We start from the raw sequence: 20347 nt of genomic DNA, 5'->3' as shown, positions 1-20347 counted from the left end.
TTAGACTATTACATGAATAATGGGGCACGCTTATGGTACTAATCGAATTCATATTAGATAAAGATAAGTATTTAGTACTGATAAATAGAAGTGAGATAAGATAATGAAACCATCTCAAATTAACTCGTTCCTTCAATCTTCCACTTTTGTTACTACCCCTATATTAAACGCTATTTCAGAGTACACATTATTTTAAGTTAATCTTTGTGTTATGAGCAGTGCTAAACTTAGTTGGCAACCTCTCTATGTTTTGTCATAGTAAGTGATTGGTTCAGCAACTGTTTTTGTAGTTTAAACGATTAGTGCGATGGTGCTGATTGAAGAGGAATGCCCTTGACCTAGTAGGATATCTATTGGGATTTAAGTACATGTGGTTTTGTTTAACTGTTTTGGGATATTCCTTTGTAGCTGTCAGATATTCAGTACAATCTTGTTGACAGTACAATCTTCCATTCACCGCTTACCACAGTGATAGCCTTTGTGTAAATATGCAATAATGCATGCCACTGTGATGCTGGATTCAGGGCATGAAACTATCATCCCAGCCATTGTATAAAGAAAGGACATAGTGTACCTTTAAGAAACTGAAAATCTCATTGCTTAGGCATCTTTTATCTATGGCTATAAATATATTTTAGATCAGTCAAATTCACTGACATGTTTTTGTGTACAAAATATTACAATCAAATATGTCAGCAAGGAAACGTTTCTCTCTTTTATTGTACTTAAGCATGAGGAACAGTTACCAAGATCAAAATCCAGTATCTGCATATTGAATCTGCATATCCTGTGACAACTATGTTTACTTCCACTGAGATGAACTTTTGTTTATCTCCGTGGAAGTAGACATGGTTGTCATAGGATAACTTTCAGGTTCTTCTTTAAAATCTTTAGTCTAGCTGGACCTAGTAAGCCTCTGATAAGAGTTGTATAGAATGATAGTCTCTGGACCTTCCCTATGTACCCAGCTTTCAGTTGCACTCACACACCCATTCTGTAAGTACCTATGAAATCTTTGCCATTAGCCATTGAGGTTTTTCAGTAGTAGTGATAATGGTGTATTTTTGCATTTGTAATGTTAGCTGGGATAATCTTTAGTGCTTCATAAAGGGTTTAACTTGTGAACTTGATAAGTGCATTACCAAGCTGTGGCTTTTTTACATATAACTTTGGAAATGGTTTTGAAATTTTATAGTAAGGAAATACCAGACACATGGGAACATGAAAAAGCATTCTTTAATTCAAGACTTAAAGAAATAAAACAGCCAATTTTTGGATATGCAGATATTTTGACTGGAAAGCATTCATGTTTATTGTTTTAGAGGAAGAGATGAAATACACCCTAAATCAAGGGTTCTCAAACTTCATTGCACTGCAACACCCTTCTGACAGTAAAAATTACTACACAACCCCAGGAGGGAGGATTGAAGCCTGAGCCCACCCAAGCCCCATCGCCCCAGGCAGGGGTCCAAAGCCAAAACCCTAAGGCTTCAGCCCCAGGCAGGAAGCCTGTAACCTGAGCCTTGCTGCCCAGGGCTTCAGCTTTGGCCCCGGGCAATGGGGCTCGGGCTTCAGCCCCAGGATCCAGTAAGTCTAAGTCAGCTTTGGTGACTCCATTAAAATGGGGTCCCGACCCACTTTGAGGCCCCGACCCATAGTTTGAGAACCACTGCCCTAAATGCATGAAAAGTTATTTTTAAAATGGTCTATCATTGAAAAATGACTTTGGATTTAAAAAGAGATTCTGGATATGTTTTTATATGAAGTTTTTAGGAGAGATCTTTATTAATTTCAACCCAAAAAACTTTTTAGTAACTGCAGAAAGAAGCCTTTTCCTCTCTTGCCCAATAGTATTGGATCACATCAGCACTAGTGATTTTTGTCATTCAGTTAGCAGCAGCAGCTGCTTATGATAAGGATCTTGAGAATCACCTGTGTAGGATCAGGGCTACTGCACATCAAGGTTAGGAGATTGGCGGAAGAGTGGAAGATGCACAGGAGGGGGTAGTAGGCCACCTGCTGTGCCAGGATCAAAGGGTTGAAAGGTCAGAGGGTACATTTAGCTTAACCATATCTGCCTGTTGAATAGCTATTTCAGATTGTAAATCTAAGGGTGATTTCATTAAGTCCTTCTGGCTGCTGTTGGGGCATGAAATAATAAAATTTTATATCCGTTGCTTTTCCTGCTTCTGGTAGCCAGATTGACACATTGTTGTCTGCAGTATTGTGGTGTTCTTTGGTAAATAAACTGTAAACATTAATTGTCAGTGATGTAGACAAGTCATAAAGCAAACAGATCTTAGACTAATTCTTGTGAATGATATTTTGCATTCTAAGAAAGTACATAAAATGATGGTAGAAAAATGTATTATTTTTGTTTGGTAAACTTTTTGAACATTTGTTTTTTTAGTAAGAAAATATGTTTTCTGTCTCATATCTCCCACCGCAGTATTTGTAATATGCCCATCTCCTTTGTATCTGATCATGAAGAGCTACTGTAAAGTTAAACTTGTCTCAAACTGTAAATTGTTTTTAAAAAAGCTAAAAATCCTAAGACCAAGAGAGAGAGATGTTTCCACTGTTTTTTTTAAATCTAGTGACAATAGTTCATTTTATACAAATAGAATTTTTTATTTGAAATTCAAATGTAGTAGTAAGCACCTGAAAATGAAACAAACTACAAACACAAGCGTAACTGAGTACATTGTTCAAGTCATAGGAAAGGCAAAAAGTAAACGAAGAGCATAAACAGTGAAACATAAACTTGATTTACAAAAAGAAAAGGAGTACTTGTGGCACCTTAGAGACTAACCAATTTATTTGAGCATGAGCTTTCGTGAGCTACAGCTCACTTCATCGGAACTGTAGCTCACGAAAGCTCATGCTCAAATAAATTGGTTAGTCTCTAAGGTGCCACAAGTCCTCCTTTTCTTTTTGCAAATACAGACTAACACGGCTGTTACTCTGAAACCTGTCATAAACTTGATTTAATATTTTCTTTCACATTTAATAACATAAGCTGTTAGTAATGATGAAGAAGTTTGTTTACATGTGATTAATTATTGCCCTTTTGCCTCACTCAGGCTCTCTTGCCTTTTTTATGCTTCTCTATTGAATTTAGTTTCTCAGTGTTTTTGCAGACTTCTACATAAAATAATTTAATGATTTCAAGTGTTCAGATGCTCATGAGCAGAACAAATCACACTAACTGCTGCTTATTTACTGGCCTGGTGTTTAAGGCCCCCTGGAGTTTGTTTCAGAAGTTAAGAGATTTTCACAGTAAAGGTGCCATTTCTGAAATTTAAAGTGCTCTTTTCACCAGGAGATAAGTTCACTCTGATTAAGTCAGTAATTCTTACTAAGCCATGTTTATGGAGGCCATAAACAATGGGTTCAGTGTGCTTGTTAAACTGGGTTTCCATACCTCTCCACTCTTTTAAAAAGTGGCATTTAAAATAAAAGGCAGGTGGAGATGTTAGTCTGTCTTGCCGTATTTTATTATGAATGAATGATGGCTACTGGGAATTAAGTGAAAAGAGGGGGGAACCTCTCCTTTTTATGAGCAGATGACCCATATCTTCACTGGAGTGTTTTGAATCAACACATGCTCAAAGTCTATAGGAAAATTAGACAAATGCAAACTAATGCACAAATTGTCTAATATACTATGACTGTGTGTGCTGCAGAGTTTATGCAGCTATTTCTAGTCATATTTTCCTCTTATTCTCTGTTTCTCTGTACTGTTTGTAAAATACTGATTTAATACATCTACTTCATTTTATTAAGCACGCAGTGCATTGTTTCCAATATTTTGTTTAGCTAGTTAGGTGGCTGTGGTAAATAGAATGTTATTCTTTGTGATTTACTGATGATGCATTTGGTATTAGGGGGTGGGGATGGAGAATCAATGAGACTATTAATAAATTGAAGCTAGCTGTACCTTTTGGAATTTGGTGCATTTAAGGTGAAAAGCGGATTTGCAAGTTGGGGGCTTTTATGAGAGCTCTCACATGAAAAGTGGCTTTGATTCCCAGACACACTCTCTTGCCCCCTGGGCTGAAGGATGCCACCATTAGAAGAGAACTACTCACATAATTCTGCAGCAACCATGTATCTCAATCCAGAAGTGTCTTTAAGGTACCCACAGAGTTGTAACGTATCTTCCTTTATTAAGACATTTGTTATGAAAGGATGCTGCTTTACAGGATGCTGGGAGGGTCCCAGAGCCCCGGCTCCAGCCCGTGTCTGCACGTCTACACTGCAGTTTTATAGCCCTACTGCCTGGGCCCTGTGAGCCCGAGTCAGCTGACATGGGCCAGTGATGGGTGTATGATTGCAATGTAGACATACCCATAGATTCTTCATCCAAGTTACAGAAACACCCACTGGCAAGTTCAAATTTGTATGTGTAGGTCACTGCTGCTGCTCCTGTGATAATCAAGAGGAGGTTTAATTCCTTCTGTCTTGTCCTTCTGGTGCTCAATTTTGAAAAGCTTCTGGCTTTGGTTAAGCACATTGCTAAAGATTTTTTGTTGGTGCTTTCAAGAGTCCTCTGAGTATAACTGAGATTTTTAATTTTCTGAAGCAGGAAGGAGCAAATCAGTTTGTCTGCTGCTTCCTGACTCCCAGGAGAAGCAAGACTCCCGGGTTACCTTAGAGTTTATCAGATGTAAGCCAACTGAGTGACCTTTTGGTTCCTGAGAGTGGGGAGGAAAGTATCTTGCTTTTCATGAAGGACTTGTGCTCCTTTTCTAAGGAAAGAATTACATGGAATAGTCTTCCCTTAAAATCAGACTTAATTAGTTTGTAGATCTGATGGCAAATATTTTAGCAAAACAACAACAACCTCCAAGTTGGGTTCTGTGCAGAAGATAGTGATCTATTTATAGTATGTGGCAATTGAATGGATTGTGTGAGTGTTTTAGCTATAATTTGGCATTGAGCACAGCAGGCAGTTAGCCTTAAATATACCATTTAAGGCCAGGAACTTCAGAAAGAGAAGCTTAATTTTAGGGTTCAAAGTGCAGACTTAGGCATCTAAGGGTATATCTACACTGCAAAAAAACCCCCCAAAATGAAAAACCCACAACAGAACAAAAGATGAAGTCATATATCTGTAGCAGCAAGTCTCAGAACCTCGGTCAGGTGACTCAGGCTCACACCCCGGGACTAAATATAGTGGTGTAGACATTCCAGCTCAGGCTGGAGCCCACACTTTGAAAAGTGGAGAGGGGAGGGTCTCAGAGACTAAGGTCCACCGCAAGTGGGAACATCATTTGACCCAGGCTCTGAGATTCACTGCCGGGCAGGACGGTTTACAGTGTAGATGTACGCTAAATAAAGAGCTTTATTGATGGATGGATTGATTGATTGTAAGCACCTAACCACCACTCTTGAAGTTGATGGGCTCTTCTGGGTGCCTAGCACCTTTGAAAGCTGAGGCTGCTTATTTAGGTGCCTGCGGCTGCCTGTAATAACGTAACTTTAGGTTCCCATTTTTAAAAACGTTGATCTAAATTTTTCTTATGCTTTCTTTCATGTATTACTTTTTGCTGACACACATTTAGTTCCCTAGCCTCACTTTTTTAACATCCCTTTCCCCACAAAAAGTTTTTTAGAGACCTGTTCTTGCTACCTAGAGGGATTGTGCATAAATGACCTAATTAATTGGCTTTAGAGACTGCTCTATATGGTTGGAGGGTGTGAGATTAAAAGGGTTTTCTATAGCAGACTTTAAAAGCAGACAGTTTGTTTATTCGAGAAAGTGGCACTGTTCGGGGAAGATAATAGTTTACCATTTTATTGGAAAATTTCCTCTATTACCATACTTCATAGTTCCTTTTTTGTGTGTGTGTGAATTTGGTGTTAATGGTTCCAACTGTCAGGCATTGTCCTTGCAGGTCCTGGGCCTGTCTACCCCATGTCAAAATCCCTTCACCAATCTCTAACTACAAAACCACTGCTGTTCCAGACCTAGCTCTCTCATGCTTAGAAATTGGCTGTCACATGTACCAGTGTGGTTTGATGTCCTCCAGGATGATACTATCAGCCCTCCAGTGGGTAGTCTCTGGTATGGTGGTCTATCTACAGTATTTCGCCCCCTGTAACACCAGTATCTGAACTCTGACCATTTGAATATTGAGTATCAACCATCTCATTAGTTGCTTCTTGGTGTCTGTTAGTTTGAAACTGTGCAGTTGACTAGACACTGTCACCCTTTAACAAGCATGTTATTTTCTTTCCTTGCCACTTGGAGGGCAGAAGTTGCATGAAGTCCTGAGATAACAAGCCAATGAATTGCCAGACTCTGTCTCCTGGTATTAAAAAAACTTAAATGAATTCCTCCATCTATGTTTTGAACAGACAGTTCATTATGTATTCTCCTTTCTTGCTTCCTCTCGCCATCAATACTTTTTCTCACTCCATCTCTACCTTACAGGCCAGGTTTGTGATAGAATACATTCTTGACTCTGTCCAAGTTGCTAATGCATTTCAAGTGTCAGTCCATGTCTTCCTGATCTGGAAACATTTTGGATTCTGTGTTTTCTTTTCAGAAGATCCAGTATTGTTGGATGTGTGCTTCACAGGAACTCACATTTCTAGTTCCCTGTAGAAATGTAGTGTACGTGGATCAGATTTCATAGGAGGATGTTTCAAAAGAAATAACATTGTGGGTTGAGATTACTATTAATTTTTCTCATCCAGCTGTCTGAATACCTCATCAGAACATGCTCAGGACCATTACCGTGCTTCTTTGGCTGGTGGCAGCCTAGGTAGGTGGAGAGAGAAGATCAAACTCAGGATCTGGTGAATATATAGATAAATAAAATAAGATACTTGGATATTCCACTTAGTTTTTAAATTCACATATAAGTATCTGTAGATACAGTTCCCAGGTTGGATGGAAAAATTGATTAAGGGAATATTTAAATTCCATTATTGAAACCACCAGCAGTGCGGTTAATCTTGCTTAAGAGGGGAAATGAAATCTGGCATTCTTCTGCTTCTTGGGTACTTAAACAGCAAAAGCTACCAAGGGCTATTCTTTTCAAAAAGAGGCTGTGCTTTTCTTCTATTGTGCATCTGTGTACCATTGTAGGAAATGTAACCTTAAACACACAGCAATCAGTGCTTTCACTTGGGGATTGGGAACGGAGTCAAAAACCTCATTCCAGCTGACTGTTGAGAAGCGGTTGTGTGCATTGGGGCTTAGAACCTTTTTTGCCCAAGTGTACAAACAAAAAGATGAAAAGATTTTTCTTCCAGGAACAACGTTCCAAATCTGTATCATTTCCATCCCTTTGTAATGGTTCTCTCATGTGTTCGTTTCCAGAAGCCCTTCTGTTCCTCTGTCCAGAAGACTTACAATTTCTAATTGAGTTCTGTAGCCCACAAAGTTCTTCCTCTAACTCTCTAGCGAGGCCTTTGAAGTGAAAAACCCAGTAAAATTTCTGAAAGGTTCAAAGGGCAGTCTTAGACTTAAATTTCCTAATCAGTTATGAATTTTTTGAATGTTAGACATCCACTTTCTTAGCAAATAAGTTTAGCCAAATATATGTGGTCATGTAGTCTGTCTGGTTTTGCCTTACAAAGACTGGTTTAAGATTTGAGCATCAGTTTGCTGTGGAGTTTGCTGCTCTTACAGTATGTCTACACAGTTGATGTTAAAGCGCTGCCGTGACGTTAGGCTGTGTGGCGCTCTCCCAGTGCTGTAATAAAACAGTCTCTGTGAGGGGAAGAGCTCCCAGCACTGTAGCACTATGTACACGGCCACTTTACAGCGCTGAAGCTTGCATTGCTCAGGGGGGTGTTTTTTCACACCCCGAGCGAAGAAAGTTTCAGCGTTGTAAGTGGCAGTGTAGACAAGGCTTTATATACATCATATTATTTGGGTAGCAACCCAAAAGAAATAACATGAAGTGGGGCTTTTCTCAAAGCCTTGTGGGTGAGGAGACCTGTGTTAGAATCCTGGAATTATTTTGTAATTTTTTGTGGTGTCCTGGAAATCCTAGTATTAAGGAAGAAAAGAATTCTAGCTTCCCTCTCACGCAGTTTATCTTGAACACTGTCCATTTTGCTCAAGTGTAATCTCATTTGTGAATGAGGAAGCGTTGGAGGTGCTAAGGCAAAGCCAGAGATGGTAACGCAGATCCAAGGTTGGCCTTACTAGCACTTCAGCAACTGGAAAAGCCAACTTTGTTTGCTATTTAAACAAAATACTGAATTTTTTAAAAATTACGTATTTTGAGTCTTGATGTGGCTAGAAGTTTTGCTTTGAATCAGGCCTGAAAGGGGAAACAAGAAGTAAATGAATGTTAGAAAAGCTTGAAATACCTCCTTACTTGAATGATCTAGAAGGACATTATGATTCCTCCAGAAATCCCAGTACGCAGGAAGCTAAGAAACTTCCTTCTGCAGGTTAAGGATTTAATTTGAAGAAATGGAAAAACAAAAACAACAAATGTTAAACAATAAACACCACATACACACACACAAACACACAAGTGGTGAGGAATAGGAGGAAACCACTTGCTTCTTTTAAAGTGTTTGGGGAATAGTGTAGTTAGCAGAATGTTATATTATGATTGATATTGTCCATGGATAAGATTTGACTTCCCTCCCCCTCCTTTTCTGACTTTGGCATTTTTTTAGAAAGTTAGAAATATGGCCCTGGAAGATGTGGTGATTCTTAATGTTGATACCAACACACTGGAAACCCCTTTTGATGACCTACAGAGCCTTCCCAATGATGTGGTACGTATAAATTGTTTGGATATTTTAGGCTACTGCATTACTAGAAATAGTAATCCTTTTTATCCGTTCAGTTTCTATCATGTGTCTGATGATGGTGCCAAAGCCCCTATGTGTTCTGGTAAGTGAACTGCTTACCCTGTCTTTATCTTTTTTGCCTGACAGAATTTAGTAATCTTTGAGGGATATGGAACCCAAAAGAACATCAGGAGGCTGAAACGTAGGTTACTTTTTGCGCAACCTCTGAATGACAGGGAGGCAAGTTGACACTTAAGCTGGGAATGCTGCAACTTCGATTAAAATACTGAGTTAATATGTCAGACTCCAAATCCTCTAAAAATTACAAAGTCTTGCAGGAAGAAAAGAAAGAACATGTATGACATATCTACTGTGAAACAAAATTAAAAAAAAAAACGAAATTCAAGCAGACTTTTTGGGGTGGAGCAGAGTGCTGTGGGAAGAGGGAATTTCAAGCCATCCTTACATTGTAAAAGAACAATAAAGGACTGACATTTATTTTTGGAGATACCTTAATGAATCTTTTCCCCTGGTTTCCTCCAACTGGATCTCTGAATTTTAATCAATGTCCTATATTGTTTTTAACATAATTTTGAAATCAGGTCACTCACTTGATAATCCATTACTAAGGGCTTGTCGCCACTTACCATGGATCGACACTGTGATGATCAATCCACCGGGGGTCGATTTAGCGGGTCTAGTGAAGACCCGGTAAATCAACTGCCGATCGCTCTCCCCTCGACTCTGATACTCTACTGGAATGAGAAGCATAAGGTAAGTTGATGGGAAAGTTTCTCCTGTCGACCCAGCATGGAGTAGACACCGCAATAATTCGACCTAAGGTACGTCGACTCCAGCTACGTTATTCACATATCTGGATTGCGTAACTTAGGTCGACTTAGCCCCGTAGCGTAGACCTGCCCTAAGACTGTTTTGTGAAAATAATTCTCAAACTATTATTCCTCCCTACAGGCCTCCTTTCTTGTATTGGTGCGATACTTTAATTCCATTTAAAATGTCTCAACTACTGAATGTTTGGTTCTTTAAATGTACTGAGCCAAAGATGTGCCCAATTTATGTTGTACTGTATTGATGCCACCTGATAGTAGAGTATCTTTATTAATGAAACTAAAAGAGGAGATGAGTGGCAAAGTGTGTAGAGCAAGTACACTAGAAGCTTTTTCTAGTCTGACTGGTGTCTTTTTGGGAGAAGACAGAAAAATCTGAGATTCTCTTACTAGCCACGCTCAAAATATTCAGTTGGCTATTAGGATCCATAATTTGTAAAGTGTGCTTCCTTTCACTTAACTTAATGACCTAAATAAAATCCTGTCTTAGTGTGCAGTTGAATACGAAATTGATGTGCAGGGTAGTTCAGAATGTAATCTGGTTCTTTTGTGGTTCGGGAGAAGTAAACTCAAGTAAGGATTTCTCTATAGCTTTTCAGTATTATATATAACAAGTGAATATTCTGCCATGCTTCGCCTTGTCATTCACCTGTTTGAAGCATAATTGTTATTGCATGGTGACCAAAATGCAGGCTAGTGTTGCAGCTCATAGAAAAGTGGCAGTGTAACATTTTCAAGATTTTCTCCCATAGGCCCTGCTTGGAGCATTTTGAAAAATTTCAGACTGAAAAAGGAGTACCTTATATTTCACTCAAAGGATAGTCATGTGTCCTGTGATGTGAGTCTGTCCATTTAATAGAATATTAGGCATTCACATGGAGGGCTCTTGCCTTCGTTGCAGAGATGATTGGCATCACAGTGATGCTGAAATACCTTGCTTTGACCCAGTTTGTTGTGGAAAGGTGGATTCTCTTTGCTGAAAACGTTGAGTTTTCTGCTGCAATTTTCAGCAGGATGATCATAGACTGTGACTAATTTTTCACTAAAGGGAAGCCCTATTTCATTTTTGTAGTAGTCATTGAATGTGTGAGTGAATTTTCCTGGTTGATGATGAGGCTTGACTGTGAATCATTTAGCAGCAGGAACTAGAAAAGCAAACACCCTACCGCCATGTACCCTCGCTCCCAGCATTAGCCTATCACTTACTCAGTTAATCCTCACCAGTCCAGATCCTCAGATCAAAATAAAAATGTATAACTGTAGCTTGGCTGCTGTGGTGAAGGTCTGCTATCCAGATTGGATCTACAACTACCTACATGTCAAATATGTAATTTGTCCACAACACTGAAACAACATGACTTCTGGCTGTGGGGCTTTGAGGCCTATAAAGAAGCAGTGTTTTGAGTCCTGACACACAGGAAGGTGAGCATCGTGTTGGTAGCTGTTTGTCTAGATAAGTCATATTCATGTAATTTTGATGTGCAGAATATCCATCTTTTTGATATCCTGCACTAATATGGCACAGCTGTTCCAATCGCAGAGCAATAAACAGAGATAGGAGGAATCTGGAGAACGTGTTCAAGCCTCCCAACACCATGCATCCATCCTTACTCATCACCAGCATATTTCAAGCATTCCTGGTAAGAATAACTCGACATGGAAGAAGTCATTTGTATTCACCCTGCATAGTTCAGTGCTAAGCCTGCCTGCTGTCTGCCAACTAGTTCTAAGAGAGGTGTTGGCCTTTGTGTTGTGGATGAGACCCCAGAATCTATTTCACACAGACCTCCAAACAGCCAAGAGACAGAATTGGCTGTATTCATGAAGCAAAATTTCAGGGGGAAAAAAGTTCAGAATTTTGCTAGCCTGAGTCACTTTAAAGTCACTAAATGAAAGGAAGTGGAAGCATAACTAAAAACATCTGTTCTCACCCCTAGGGGTTCCATGGCTGTAGCCTTGCAAATCATAGAATATCAGGGTTGGAAGGGACCTCAGGAGGTCATCTAGTCCAACCCCCTGCTCAAATCAGGACAAATCCCCAACTAAATCATCCCAGCCAGGGCTTTGTCAAGCCTGACCTTAAAAATATCTAAGGAAGGAGATTCCACCACCTCGCTAGGTAACGCATTCCAGTGTTTCACCACCCTCCTAGTGAAAAAGTTTTTCCTAATATCCAACCTAAACCTCCCCCACTGCAACTTGAGACCATTACTCCTTGTTCTGTCATCAGCTACCACTGAGAACAGTCTAGATCCATCCTCTTTGGAACCCCCTTTCAGGTAGGTGAAAGCAGCTATGAAATCCCCTCTCATTCTTCTCTTCCGTAGACTAAACAATCCCAGTTCCCTCAGCCTCTCCTCATAAGTCATGTGTTCCAGTCCCCTAATCATTTTTGTTGCCCTCCACTGGACTCTTTCCAATTTTTCCACTTCCTTCTTGTAGTGTGGGGCCCAAAACTGGACACAGTACTCCGGATGAGGCCTCACCAATGTCGAATAGAGGGGAACGATCGCGTCCCTCGATTTGCTGGCAATGCCCCTACCTATACATCCCAAAATGCCATTGGCCTTCTTGGCAACAAGGACACACTGTTGATTCATATCCAGCTTCTCGTCCACTGTAACCCCTAGGTCCTTTTTTGCAGAACTGCTGCTGAGCCATTCGGTCCCTAGTCCATAGCGGTGCCTGGGATTCTTCTGTCCTAAGTGCAGGACTCTGCACTTGTCCTTGTTGAACCTCATCAGATTTCTTTTGGCCCAATCCTCTAATTTGTCTAGGTCCCTCTGTGTCCTATCCCTACTCTCCAGCGTATCTACCTCTCCTCCCAGTTTAGTGTAATCTGCAAACTTGCTGAGGGTGCAATCCACACCATCCTCCAGATCATTTATGGAGATATTGAACAAAACCGGCCTGAGGACCGACCCTTGGGGCACTCCACTTGATACTAGCTGCCAACTAGACATGGAGCCATTGATCACTACCCGTTGAGCCCGACAATCTAGCCAACTTTCTATCCACCTTATAGTCCATTCATCCAGCCCATACTTCTTTAACTTGCTGGCAAGAATACTGTGGGAGACCATGTCAAAAGCTTTGCTAAAGTCAAGGAACAACACATCCACTGCTTTCCCCTCATCCACAGAGCCAGTTATCTCGTCATAGAAGGCAATTAGATTAGTCAAGCATGACTTTCCCTTGGTGAATCCATGCTGACTGTTCCTGATCACTTTCCTCTCCTCTAAGTGCTTCAGAATTGATTCCTTGAGGACCTGCTCCATGGGGATTATCCTCAGCAAGAGTGGCATATATCAAACTTCTGGAATTGCCACATTCTAAATGATGCCCCTACCCCTGAAGTGTTTCCATTCCTCTGCTGGAATAAGTCACATGCATTGTTATAGCTTAATGCTAGTTAGTTTGGATGATCATTGTTTGCTGTAAGAACAATGATTTCCAGTTACCACAGCCTGCTGAGAGACTATCCATGTCCATTGGAAAGCGACTATTCCTTCAGGGCAGAAGGCAATCCAAGTATGTTTCCCATTCATTGCACTGGGTAATTCATGCATGCTCACTGCTTGCCACTGTGATATCCCTTCACTCTTCAGTAGTCTGCGATGTGACTCCGTTCATCGCTGTATATAGCCAGGTAGGCAGGAAGCAGTGAGTTATGTATGATTCTATGCTCCCTGGCTTTCGTCAGCATTTCAGTCTATTAAAGTTATTTCAGTGCCTCTTTTTGGTATTTAAATAGCTCTTCATTTTGACTTTATTCTTTGCATCCGAATCTGCCAGCTTGTCATCACTCATGCTAATATGCACAACTGTGGAAATGTCAAACTTGTAAATTTCATAGAATTATGTAAGAAATGTCTGGATACAGTGAATCCTGGGCCTCGTATGTATATATGATTTGTCAACAATCAAGTATTATATTAAATTTTATGGGACTTCATTAAAAGAGCTACTGCAGGAGCACTGTAGAACATCAGAAGAGACTTTACCAATAAACCCAAAACTTCAAGCTTTGGAATGTAATAAATTTTAAGAGACTTCCTTCCTTTCATTATTTACTTTTACTTCACGTTTATAACAGTAAAGAGTTGTGTTTTATTAGTTCAAAATTCTTGATTCAGTTTTCTGCAGGTCTATTTAAAAGCTACATTTTTTCTTAGAGGATGTTTGGAGCATTGCAGAGGAAGTGCTGCTAGCAAATTCAATTAACTGGTATGACACATAAATAACATACATGGTATTTTTTTTTCACAACTGCTATATAAACACAGCTGGGTTGAATATGTGTGGTAACAAAGACTTAACTTGAATCATTTTGCTTTGTGTAGTTAATGTCTGGAATCAGTGTTTCTGTCTTATTCCTCATTTGTATTCCTCCTTGTTTCATTATTTTAGTTATCTAGATAATTAATTGTTCTCCTCTAGGTCTTCTCCTTTCCTTTAAACTGTTTAATATTTGGCTTTCACCACTAGAGAGCAACTGTTTTTCTTTGCAAGAAGTGAATTTATGTCTATTCTTTCATGCATCGTGTGTTTGGAACTGTAAGTGGATCAAGTTGTTCATCACAGCAGGGAGACTCTGAAGCTGATCTATTATACACACTTTCTTCGGGGGGGAGGGGGTGGTAGGAAGAAAGGAGGGGGAGATTCTGGCGAGTCTCTCTCTCCACTGGGCTCACTCCACATGGATGCATTTGTGATCTATTGGGGGCTATGCCAGTCTATGTTAGCTGAGGGACTAAAAATATCGCTAACAGTTCCACAGTCATGAATGGCTGTTAAGTCAAACCATGCTTTCAATACTGCAAGGTAATGTGAGCACTGAGCACTTCATTAACTCTTGAATATACGCAAAATATACTTTGGTGAATTAAATCCATTTGCATTCTGTAGAGCTGAGTAACATTTACTTTGGTGTATTCACTGGCAGGCTACTCATGCAATAGGAAATTTTAATAGTCTACTTGTTTTTCTGAACAACTCTTTTTGCTACATTGAAAAAAGAATCCCTTAAGTCCTATGATTTTGCTGGAGACTTTTTCTGAGAGTCATACTTGGGTATGACATTGCTGCCGAAACTGTGGTCTTTCCATAGTTCAGAGTGAGTTATTTGTTACCATTTCAGAGTGAAAATGGGCTGTTGTGAAATGTCTCTCCAGTGAATGTGCATGTTACAGAGGTTGGATAACCTTGCGATAGTTCCAGTAGAATCAGATTAAACACCTAACACAGAATGTCAGTGCTTTGCTCTGGCTTGACTCAGCAGTACCTTCTAGCTATCAGACTTCCTGAATTGCCCAGGTCAGCTCCTTTGAAAATCAAGGTGCAAACATCTGCATTAGTAGGTAAATGTTTGAAATGCTAAAGTCTGTCCCTGCTCAACTTTGTGTTTGTGATATTGTGGCCTGTTGCTGATGATATGAGAGTGACAAAGAGCACTTAGAATAGCAATATGCCTTTTAAAATTGCCAATATTAAGAAAGGAGGTTTATTAAGAACTGTGATGATCTTCCAGTTGCATTTGCTGCTGGCATGTTTCCTACATACCTTTCTATGAGTTACAGCAATGGCTGAAGGAGTCAGTTTTTCTGCTTTTATATACTTTGTACAGCCCCTATCAATTTATTTTTAAGTATTTCAAATGATGAGTGTCTCATTGGAGTCTTAGTTGAAGACATTAGAGCTTCATATGATAAGGTATAATTACTTTAGTGCAAGAAATAAAAATATTAAGTTTAATCTTTCATTCTGCAATGTTTATTAGATTAAGGCCATTGATTTGAGGTGCCTTGTATATTGCACCAAGGAGATCTTACTCGTGATATGTATTTATGAGTACTTGCAATTGGCTTCTGATTATTTTTGGCTGTCTGTAAATTATTTTTTGCATTGTATTTATATCCCATTCATTAGCAAACTTTCACAATTAGATGCTCTTACACTTTACTGTTTGTTTCTCTACTTTGTGGGAACTGAAACATGTTTTTTGAGCTATCATAGCAATACTAACTTCTGTTTCTCAATTGCAAATCCATTTTTGAAAGGTAACTTCCATTTATATTTTCTTTTTTTCTGTTTGCTAGAGAATGTTTCTTTATTCATGTTGACAGCTGAAAAGCCTTGGACCTAATTAAAAGAATTTCCACTAGCACCTTTACTGAACCATTTCATTATGCTGCATTGCACAGATTGCATTTTGAAACATGGTGATAGTTTCAATCTGACCTTTAAACCTGAACTGCCAGAAGTATAAAAATCTTCTTTAAAAACACTCCCAGGGTAGGCTGTATGTATATATGTAGGTTGTTTGGTTAGAAATAATCTTTGTATTGAGCGGTCACCATCTTATTACAAAAAATGAAAAAGCATTACCATCTCTTTAGGCAGAATACCAATAGTTCAGTTTATGCAGTCTACTTTGTTTTATGTATTAATTTATTCTAGAGTAAACAAAGGAGCAGCTTTACTTTTGTTCACTCATCAGTCTCTCTAAATACATTATTTTTAATGCTTTGTTATTTAAGCTACATTATTTTATATTAAAAAGTGGTTATTGAGGTAGACTAGATTGAAATGAGTGTGAATCCATAAAATAAGCACACTGTAGTACCATGTTAAATTTAATTTTAAAGGAGGCTTAAAACTCTCCTCTTATACATACCACACAGGAATGAGTTTAATTTTTAATGCAGTTTTTTATCAGTAAATAGTTAACACAGTCTATCTGAGGATCTAAGTGATTTAGAAATGCTAATTTATTAAGCCTCACAACACCTCAGTGAGGTATGTCATTATTCTACTTCTTTCATAAATGAGGAACCTAAGATGCAGAGAGGTTATAACTTGCTTTAGGCCACATTACAAGACTGTCAGAGAGCCAGGAATAGAATCTAGATCTTCTGACTGCCATTCCTGTACTTTAGCATCAAGTGCATCTTTCCCCAAGTTTACACTAATAAAAAAACACACTAACAATTTTTCTGGGTTGATTATGAGATATCTTCAAGATGTAGCTGCAGTGCAATCTTTTAAGAGAGACATAAATTAAAATAACCTATTTTTATGCTAACATAGAAAGCAAAAGCCAAGAAAATAAAAGTTACAGCGATTACCTGGCCTTTCAAACATGGGTGAGTTACAGATGAAAATAAGAATTATGCTTATTTGTATCCTGTTCAAACTTGAAAATCTGATGGAGCTGTTGTTACATTTGGCCTATTGAGAGCCAGCTCTTTCGGGGACATTATGGTTTCAATTAAACGAAATGAGCCATAGATTATGGACATGATCGACCCACTAAAACTGTTATGGTCTATCATGTTAGTATGTGCTTAAAGGCTCATTAATGCATGGATCGTTGACATAAACTATAGCATTTGGATTTATAAGCATTGCTGGACACTTCCTTAATTCTCCATCTTATAGTTTGTAATAGCAATATTAGTCCTCTTATGACAGAATCACTGTAGTGCTTCAAAAAAAGTTAAAAATAAATATACAGAAATCTCTTTGTAATTGTATGTGGAACAAAAGTTTGACACAAGCAAGTTAAACGTATTAGTATGGGTTACATTTCCTGCAATCCATATTGTAGCATGTACCAGCGAAAAAGACATTACCTTTTTAGATTTTGAGAAACATAAAGAAAAATTAGAAAGAAGGTGAATGTTTAACTAGGACAGCAGAATTGCAAATGCTTAAATTAGACAGCAGAATTGCAAGTTTCAAGAAAAACTGTTCAGCGAGGCCAAGCCCCCACTCATTAAGTAGACCATAAACAGGATTACACAGAGACAATGCATATATTGTATTTCTAGTGCTCTTAAAAATCCTCAGACTTCCTTATGGTTCCTGGTTTTTTCTAGCCCAAAGCTTGTCTTCTGAGCAGCAATGCACACTGGTAGCAAAAGAATTAAGACAGACATCCTTTGGTAGAGTTTCAGAGACATGGAGGAGGTTGGGACACAGATCTATGATCCCTGGAAAGAAACATGGAGATCTTCAAGATAAATTGGAAAATCATAACTATCAGTTCATACCATGCGAGCTGACGGGCTATTTCAGAAAGTATGGCCAGTCATACCTAATCCAGCAGGCAGGAGAATCTCAACACTAAAAATAACCTGGAGAGGAATTAGTTCGTGGGTGAGATTCCATTAGTGATCGTTGCACGGAATGCAGCCAACAATATTGTCCCAATAAGTATCTCAAGATGGCACCTAAAGCTGAAACAAAAGAAGGCTTTAATGTTTAGGCTTACATGATATAGCTATTTCTATTATATTTATCAGTATGAATTGCTTGCAACCGTTCATTTTCTTCTGTAAATCAAGAGGACTGTTGGTTTCCTACACCTATTTGACCTCTGAAATCTACCCCCATCCCATCGGTGAGACATCTTTCTGTCTTAAGCTGTGGCATTCTATGTCATGTAAAGCAAAGGAAGCAGTAGCTGAGTCTCTTTCAGGAGTATGTGGTATTAGTACTCCTTCCTACATCTTCTGTCTTTTCACCAATTTCACTTCCGTGACATCTGTTTCAAAGGGCTTGTCTTCACTACAGCTACTGGTCGATTTCAGCTACACAATTTGAGTTACATAAGTAGCGTATCTCAAGTTGACATAGCTTAGATCTACTTATTGCGGGGTCCATGCTACTCTATGTCGACAGGAGATGTGTTGCCACTGACATTGCTTTCGCCTATCGTTGAAGCAGAGTACAGAAATCGATGGGAGAGCGCTCTACCATCTATTGAGCGTGTCTCCACTAGACCTGCTAAATCAAGCCGCTGCATCATTTGCAGCAGTGCCAATTTAGCTCTGTGGTGAAGACAAGCGCAAAGAGTGAACTTATCCTGTCCCAGCGTCTTCAACACCAAAAATTGCTGCTGATGAAACTATTTGTTAATGATTTGGCTGCAGTCATTGCAGCTCAGACACAGCAAGTTAAACATTAATGTGTGAAGAGGTTTTTTTAAACTTATTTCTCTGCTTGTGTTTGAAAAGCAAAAATGCTGTCAGTAACAATAGTATGTAGATATTCAGCCTTACTTCAGAAGTTATTGAGCTGCAAGCACTAAAAAGGAAAGACAGCAAACTAAGTCACATCCTATTTATATATGAGAAAATTTTAAGTACAGAAAATGGCAATGGGTAATCCTTCAAAACTGCAGCCCTTGGAGTATGGAGAGAAGACCAAAGAAAATTCAGGTAACCTGAATGCTTCGATAGTTTTTAAATTTGCCTGTGTAAGAGAATATACAGTTGATATTTGCTTAGTTACTATCAGTGAGCATTTCTTTGTGTAAATGGTAATGAGACCATTAGGACTATGTTCACCTGAAGTGCAGCTCTGTGAATCTAAGGTAATTAAACACCTCCAGTATGAAAGAGAAAGGGTAGTGAAGGTTAAGTGAGGAATAATCTGACGCACAGGTGGTGTAGAGCCTTTGAGAAGCAGGAAGAAAAGAGCCTCAGTTGATATCGACCATTTCAAAGGATGGAAATGTCACCATTGTCATTGGGAGATGCTTTTGTCATTTTTATAAGGTTTTTTTTTTACTTGAATAAAAACATTTCATTTAGAATTTCAGTTCAAGCTTTTAAAATACATTAAGGGATATGAGTGTGGTGACTCAGTCTGGATATCCTCAAAAATCTTTTATTTCATATTTGTACTATGTAATCAGGATTGGGAACCTATTGTGATAGGCGTTCTACATGCATGCAGAATTTATTCTTTACATATTTTAGCTTTTTTTAGAATAAACTTATATAAAGCTACATATCTATCCCAAAACGTTTATAAACCACTTATAAAATATTTGTCATTTCTTTTATATGGCAGGCATTAATATTAAACTTTATTCAGTACCATTCATAAAGAACAAAAAGAAAAAAATCTTTAATAATCTGATACTTCAGCTCCAGAGAGAAAACACAGATCTTTGGGCCTGCTTATGATTTCTTGTTCCTGCACTAATTAACTAATGACCTTCTTGTCAAATGTTTTTCTATACTTGTTTTTATAGAATTACTCTAGGCAGGCAAAGGGACCATGTTGACAATTCTATATTGAATAAAAAGAGCATCTAAACTACAATATGTACTGTAATCCGGTCTGGCCAAAATAACAGGGATGATGTATCTTGTATAATGCCTCATCAAACGTTGTACATGACTTTTACAAATCCTTAATTCTTTCTCATCTCACGATATCATGCTCCCTTAATCTGACTTGAATTGTAACTAAATATCACCTGTGCATATTTGCCTCATACAGCAGCATTTTATCTTTCTTATGGTTGAAATGGTAGAGTAAAAAGTAGAGTTGGTCAGAAATTTTCCCAGTGAAACAATTTCATCGAAAAATGCCAATTTATGGAACCCCCAAAACACTTCAGGTTCTACAGATTTTTATCAAATCGCTATCAGAGTTCCAATAGAACCTTGTCTGGTTCCCTGCCAGCTCTGCTGGCAGGCTGCTGGGGAGCCTTCCAGGCTTCCAAGATCCATGGCTCCTGCGCAGGTCCACCATGTAGGCTTCCTGCCCTTGTAGGCTCCCTGCCACCAGAGCTGGGTGTGTGGAAGCCCTGGCTCAAACTATGGCTCTCAAGGTCTAGATTCCTGGCATCATAGTAGGGAGCCTGGAAGCAAAGTGACCCCTAATTCAAGCCAGAATTCTCAGGGCTTCCAGACTCCCTACTACTTAGCTAG

General features: G+C 38.9%; 1 protein-coding gene across 3 annotated transcripts in view; it reads left to right on the top strand.

Moving 5' to 3' along the window:
* The window catches only part of DENND1A (DENN domain containing 1A), a 421747-nt gene that overhangs the window by 223354 nt on the left and 178046 nt on the right, over positions 1 to 20347 (top strand). For all 3 annotated transcript variants that reach the window (XM_084650295.1, XM_084650293.1, XM_084650294.1), the window contains exon 12: positions 8653 to 8754. In XM_084650295.1, coding sequence (XP_084506421.1) covers positions 8653 to 8754 — 102 coding nt within the window. The remainder of the gene's footprint in view (positions 1 to 8652; positions 8755 to 20347) is intronic.

Source organism: Lepidochelys olivacea (genome assembly GCF_965140295.1).
Source record: "Lepidochelys olivacea isolate rLepOli2 genome assembly, chromosome: 16".
NCBI classification, from domain to species: domain Eukaryota; kingdom Metazoa; phylum Chordata; order Testudines; family Cheloniidae; genus Lepidochelys; species Lepidochelys olivacea.
Note: the sequence above shows the minus strand (reverse complement) of the source record. Positions and strands in the feature narration are given on the sequence as shown.